The 7,330-nt window shown below is 41.6% G+C and overlaps 1 protein-coding gene across 1 annotated transcript; it reads left to right on the top strand.

The window, feature by feature from the left end:
* The first annotated feature begins 2,780 nt into the window (after positions 1-2,780).
* On the top strand, positions 2,781-6,672 carry thoc3 (THO complex 3). The gene is made up of 6 exons (XM_070913534.1): positions 2,781-2,960; positions 3,389-3,545; positions 4,305-4,509; positions 5,658-5,819; positions 6,055-6,155; positions 6,276-6,672. Exons 1-6 carry the CDS (start codon positions 2,781-2,783, stop codon positions 6,437-6,439), a joined length of 969 nt encoding a protein of 322 aa, XP_070769635.1. The 3' UTR covers positions 6,440-6,672.
* Positions 6,673-7,330: the final 658 nt, after the last annotated feature.

Raw genomic sequence — 7,330 nt, 5'->3', positions numbered from 1 at the left:
AGAGGTGAAAAGAACCTCTGATTTAATGCAACATGTCCAAAATTGACATTTTGAATGCTGCAATTCTCCCTGAATAATCAACCACATAAACAAAAACCATGGCGACCGTGCAGTCAGTGTGGGGCTTTCTACATTGGCCGATACTCTAAGGTTTCAACCGGAGCATTTATCAGTCTGCTGTACATCAGCTCTTTTCTGTGAAGGTTTTCTGAATACAAACCTGTGGATCCCGGAGGACAGACAGACTGAACTGTACGAGGGAAGCTGCACTTTTTTGCACAGAACCTCAGTTTCCTTCGAACACTTCGACTTGTACAATGACTGCAAAGCTTTAGGTTGATGTTTTCTCTATTTGATGCACAAAGTTCAGTATGTTCAGTATCACTTTGTGTCATCAGAAGGAATGCACTGTACTGTTTAGAATACTGCTTCTCTTTCAACCCCCTCCTCTTTACTCCCAGGTGTAGTGCACACTTGATTAATGTATAATGATATGTTGTTATTAGCTTAATCAGTGGCAGTTGCCCATGATTAGGCTTAGGACAAAAACACTTTTGGAGAACAAACAAGTCGATAAATACTACTAAAATATTAGTCATTGGTTAATTTTAAAGCATACATGGTTTCCATCCCGTCATTGTAGTATTTGGATTAATAATAATGTGGGAAATATGTCAATGCACAAAAGAACCTAAAGACTAAATGCTGAACAGATGCTGGGATCACCAGAGATACCAAACTATTGGATGGTACGAACATACTAATGACTTAGCTATTTTTAGAGCCTTAAAATGTAAAGTTTATCCTGAGGGTGGCGCTAGACCATTAGATTTCCTTTTTTTGCCTAACTGTGTTTTCTGAGCTCAAGAATTAACCTTCAAGCTTTAACTGACTGAAGTCTTGAGCCTTAATTGTGCATCCCTGACTGTAGTATCCAGGTATTTAGAGTATCTCATTCATGAACTTTCCAGCCTCTTCCTGAGTCGAGCTGGAGGGACGCTGAGTGAAAACACAGGAACAGTTTTTACAGCCAGGGTGAAAACAATAGTCCAGAAGGCACTGACCGTGGAAAGGCTCTTTTCCTCTCTTCTTCTTTTGCTGCTGAGGCTCCTGTCCAGGTTTCAGCGTGTCGACTATCAGCGTATTGTAAGGCTTGTGAGGGGTTTGAGGTGGAAATCAGACAAATGTGGGAGAGAAATGTGACTGATATTTCAGGATTAGAGGAACGGAACAAAAGGTTTCTCCAAAAACAGCAACAGTAGCACCGCTCCAACTAAATCACATGTAACAGAAATGTTCTCAGGGTCCATGGGACAACATTTCACCAACCCCACTGTGCAGGCGGCGACAGCAAAACGTTTGGGAGAAACAAACAGAAAGCCATTTTTTTTTTTAAAACTAGTGGTTAAATGAGCAAATGATTCGATCAACTTCGGAGGAATGAGGTGTTTGTGTACCTTTTCTACCTCTCCACAGACACCTGCCTCTAAACCCGTACATCCTGAATTACATTTTGTGGTGTGAATACAAATGAGATACTGTCATAGTCCCTCCACCAGAGATAAGATGTCTTCCACACGCCTTCCTCCACTGAATCAGCACTGAGTCCAGAATCCTGTATGCACATATTCTGAGACGCCCTCATTGTTTCTGTACTCGGTCAACACGCTCACCGTCACATTTCACCGTGCATTCCTTGACTTTTTCTTTTTGTAGGGCCTACTGTCTATATATAGCTTTCCTGACACGTGATGCAACATTAAGAACAGTTTTGAAGAGTATGCAATTACATAAGGCACATTTGTATGATGCTTTCACACCTTGTCATTCTTTCTTAAAACACAGAATCACATTGAAAAGTGCATTTTCTTCTGTCCATTAGCTGTATTTTATTCTAATGCAAAGGACTAGATATTAAGGAGTTAATAAACTGTTAAGCTGCACATGAAATAACCCATTAGAGCCGCTGAGCTGCCACAGGCCTGAATATTATGCATATCGAGGCCTTGCACAGGCCCTCAGACGGCTGTGGAGTTGACCTGCAGCTGGGTTATGTTTTGGGTCCTTGTACTGATTGCATAGTTGTTAACCAAGTGGCTACTTAACAAAGGGATTTACTGTATCTGACAGAGTTTGGGTGACTATAGATATTGTGTGTGTTTGGGATATAAATGGAGTGTTAAAAAAGTTTTTTAAAACATGGATTTTCATTTAGCATCACTTGAAATAAATTGCAATTCAAACTAAAACTAGTGTTTTTTGTCTTTTTTGACATCGGAAAAAGCACATTCTGTAGCTTAATAATATATATACATATACGTATATGTATATATATACAGTGCTTAACAAATTTATTAGACCACCTGTCATAAAAATGAGAAAACACAAATATTTTAGAAATCTGTCAAAAACTTGTTTCAAACTAAAAATTGTATTGTTATTTATTAGGCAAATAACAAAGTGGAATGAATGAAGGATAGAGTGTTTTCGAAGACTACAGATGGCTCTTGTAGCATATGAGCAATATTCAGCAAATGAAAGAAAACGATATACAGTATAAATACAATGATTGTTTTCACCATGGCGAATAATATAAAGTATAATATAAAGAAAGAGATAATGAATTGGTTAAGAAGCACACAGGCAGCCATCTCTTTAATCTTATTGGCCAACAGAAGGTAACGTTAGAGTTTGGTTCGCACTCCGAAGCACAAGATGGCGCTACTGCTCACATACCGCTGGTTACCAACCGCCGCTACAATATTACGTAGAGTTTCAAGATGGCGTCGCAGTACTACCAAGAGATGCAAGAGAGCTTCAAAAATAACAACAAAAGTCGAGAATTCCCGGCTCACACAGCCAAAGTCCACTCGGTGGCGTGGAGCTGTGATGGCAGACGACTCGCCTCCGGCTCTTTTGACAAAACAGCCAGCGTGTTTGTCCTCGAAAAGGACCGTTTGGTGAGCCGCTGTGCTGTGCTCGTCTAGCATGCTAGCGTTAGCGTGAGTGAATGAATGGACGTGCGGGGTTTTGGCCCCGCTTAAACTTCTAAAGTTAGCCGGTGAACTCAAACAAGCTGGGTTTTGAACATGTGCCGATTTCAAGAGTGTTTCGCAGTGATTTAAATCATGATTGACTTTGTTTCTTGAAGTGGTTGTGTATGTTAAAAAATCAAGTCATGCTCAAAAATTACAGGTTTTCTTTATGATAACTGAACAAATCAGAAATATGTGTACACTTCACTTCACCTCGTCCTGAGTTACATGGAGGTATGTTGTTATACCGAGGTGTCATTTAGTCTATAAGGGTTCAGGACTGAGGGTATACAGTAGACGTTGGAACTGGGCTGATGAATATCTGTTAAGTTTGAGTTTGTCTCTGTCTCCAGGTGAAAGAGAACAACTACAGAGGTCACGGTGACAGTGTGGATCAGCTCTGCTGGCATCCAACCAACCCAGATCTGTTTGTCACAGCTTCTGGAGACAAGACCATTCGCATATGGGACGTCCGCACCACCAAATGCATTGCCACCGTTAATACGAAAGGTAGGACCTCATGTGGTGGCTGGGGTTTGATCCACAGGGGCTTTCAAAAGTATATACCAATAACATGTTTTCATTTTTATGTAAATGGTTACAAATAGCAAAAATACAAATACAGTACAGTACAAAGAGGCATTGTGAATCAGTTAAATGAGAAACTAAATCAGACATTTTCGGATCTTTCCCAAAGTCTGCTTTCTGTCAGTTTTGCTCGTTAAAAAAAAGTTGATTAGAGTGAGTTCTGATTATCATGAAAGCGGTGATGTAAACGGCAATAGTGTGTGAGAACTTCAGTGGAAGTCAGCGTGGCTGCACACTCGCCACCAGAAGCTTAACAGCAAGACTCCAGACGCTAGTTTTCACACTAACGCTTCCTGATTTACACCTCCTACGACTGACAGAACAGACGAGACACCCTGCTTCCTCTCTGCTGCTCTGTTTCCCTCTGTCTACATGGGAAAAAAGGACTAATTTTAAGTCATTTATATACTAATTTATTTAATTTATGGAGTCCTGAAACTGTGATTTTACGGCATGACAAGTTAAAACCTTTCAGAAAATGGGAAGGCACAGCACAACAGGAAAATAGAGATCTGGTTAGGCTGGTGGTTATGAGGAAACAATTTATTATAGTGTGAAGGAGGAAAACAATTCAAAATGTAATTAAATACTTTTGTTGACATTGTGAGAACTCTGAATCCCTGATAAACGACTGCGTTTGAGAGAGAGATTTTTTAAAATGTCTCAAATCTGTTTTTTTAGGTGAAAACATCAACATCTGCTGGAGCCCTGACGGTCAGACCATCGCTGTCGGGAACAAAGATGATGTGGTGACCTTCATCGACGCAAAGACGCATCGCTCCAAGGCAGAGGAGCAGTTCAAGTTCGAGGTGAACGAGATCTCCTGGAACAACGACAACGACATGTTCTTCCTCACAAACGGCAACGGCTGCATCAATATTCTGAGGTAGGGATCCAGCGGGGTCAAACTGGGAAACTGGATTTAGCACCAGGCAGAATATTTTCCCAACTTCTACGTATTCGTGAAAAGCTGTCTGACGTCAGTTTTCTCACTCCTGCCAGCTGCCGAGTGAAGCCACTATCCGCTGAAGGCGTGATGTTAGATACTTGTACTTTTTGTACACTTTCCGCAGTTTTTTTGAATTCACACAACAGTTAGATACCAAGGCTGATAATGGAAGTCCATAGAGGAAACTGACCATCACGTTGTATATCTCTTTTCTTCTGTGCTGTTCCCCCGAACATTTTTTCTCCACATTGCTGAGCTCTGGGTGACACACTGGATGGCTTCTGGTATTTTTTAGTGGCTCATTTATTGGACAGAGTTTGCTAATATGCCGCCCTGCTTAATAGAGAGGCTACACTTGCTCTGGGCTACTCTGACATGGTGTAGGTGGAGTTTGCCACTAAAATAAAGTGCAAAAAGCACCTGCAGCCAACAGCGGGTCGCGTGCTCCATAACAATTCATGGCACACAAGAAAATCATACATCCAGTAATTCAATATATCAGTTATGCTCAAGAATTGTAGATCTACTTGTGTTTTGTAGGACAACAGTCCTTACTCATGAAGCATCTCTGGTGTAACCACAGATCTCCAATCACATGCTACCCATTACGTGCGCTCATTGTGGGGTCCCTTTCTGCAGTTTGCAGGATTTCATTTTCAGTGTCTTTATTCGATACCACGAAAGAAAAAGTAAAGACATTCTTCCCCAAAGATCAAGCCAAATTAAACACGCTGTCGTCACTTGCCTTTATGTATTTATTTCTGACCCGTCTCTACACAACACCGTGGCTCCCAAAGGAAAACCCGCCCAGGTAAATGGAGCTTTTCTTTCATGGTTCTTGGGTAAACCACAACTTATACTTATTACTTATTCACTGTTACCGCTCACTCTTTTGTTCACTGTATACGGAGCATTTGTGGCTCTTTTTTAAGTTAAGAAGGCAGAGTTAAAAGAAACTCCAAATGCACCTGGTGTCAACATCCTGTTACATTATTGTACCTAAGTCTCTGGTGCTCTATCTGCACCGTATAGACGTCTCTAGTCATGTGGTTCTGAGCTGAAATCAGCAGCGTGTTTGTTTGCAGTTATCCAGAGCTGAAGCCCATCCAGTCCATCAACGCTCATCCGTCCAACTGCATCTGTATCAAGTTTGACCCCACAGGGAAATACTTTGCCACAGGAAGTGCTGACGCCCTGGTCAGCCTGTGGGACGTGGAGGAACTGGTCTGTGTCCGCTGCTTCTCCAGGTCAGCCTGTGTGCACTATGATGTGCAGCTTCATCTGAAAACACATTAAAAATCTGTTTTGTTTAGTTTTTTTTTAACTTTTTTGGCATTTATTGATTAATAGGTGTATATCATGACATGATGATATGACTCATACCACTTTATTTAATTATGACTTGGTCCTCTTAGGTTATCTGCCTGAATCTATCTTTTTTATTGAATCATGGCTTTCTTTTCATTGCTGCTGACGTTGTAGGCTGGACTGGCCTGTGAGGACGCTGAGCTTCAGCCACGACGGCAAGATGTTGGCCTCGGCCTCCGAGGATCACTTCATAGACATCGCCGAGGTGGAAACAGGTCAGTACGACAATATGCCATGTCAGAGGGGCCAACAGCAAACTGAAGGTCACCACCTATTTGTACCATTTTGAGTACATTTGTTACATTTTAAATGTAACAGCCTTTGCATGTGTGTAGGAGAGAAGCTGTGGGAGGTTCAGTGTGATTCGCCGACCTTCACAGTCGCCTGGCACCCCAAGAGGCCCCTGCTGGCCTACGCCTGCGACGACAAGGAGGGCAAATACGACAACAACCGGGAGGCGGGCACCGTCAAACTGTTTGGCCTTCCCAATGACTCCTGAGACAGATCAGCTGAGCTTTTCCTGGTAAAACTAGTTTGCTCATCTTCTCAACCCAGTACAGCCCCAAAGGATGCTGCTGCAACTCGTAAGGCCACCAGCAGATGGTGCAGCTGTCCCAACTGTGCTTTAAATCAGCTGACTTCATTCCCTGTTTTTATACACAGATAAAAACACCCACCCCCAGTGCTGTATTATATTGTTTTTATGTAAAATATGCGTTTTTTGATATTAAAATTGGCCTGTTTATAAATCTTGTATGTCTTGAGCCCTGATTGCTGAAATACTACTTGAGATTTTTGTTCAAATTAATGTAATTCTCTTACATTTTAAATTAGTCTGAAGTGAGTTTTACACAGTGGTCAGGTTTATATATTTATAAAATGTAGACATTTCTATATATCGTATCTGTTGAAGACTGTGTTGCCTTTAAGCGGAACAGTACAAGGAAGCCTTTGCAGTTTTAATGTTAAAGGACCCAACAGAGAGTCTGAGCAGGAAAACACTGATTTAATTACTGTGGACCTTGAACCAGCCCTGCCTGCCTGCCTGCAGCGTGGGTGTGTGTATGGAATAATAAAAGGAGGCTGATGAAATAAACATATACACTAACCCGTACACACACAACCCCACAGCCACATCATTCACACACGAGCCAAACAACAGATTGATGTATTAGTTTTATATGAGGCCTCATGAAATATTAAATACAGTCCACTGCTAATATAATGGAGGGTTCCTCCCTCACTGCAGGTACAGAAAATCAGTTTAACCTGACAGGAAGTTTAGCTTCTTTTTATCATATTTTGGTTACGTAAGAACTCGTGTGATTTCTGTAAACTCTGCTGGGTATCTGATGGTGTGTCGCAGCCGGATGAAGTAGGTTTACACTGG

The sequence above is a fragment of the Enoplosus armatus genome, chromosome 10 (genome assembly GCF_043641665.1).
Source record: "Enoplosus armatus isolate fEnoArm2 chromosome 10, fEnoArm2.hap1, whole genome shotgun sequence".
NCBI lineage: Eukaryota > Metazoa > Chordata > Actinopteri > Centrarchiformes > Enoplosidae > Enoplosus > Enoplosus armatus.
This window is presented reverse-complemented; position numbering and strand designations above follow the sequence as displayed.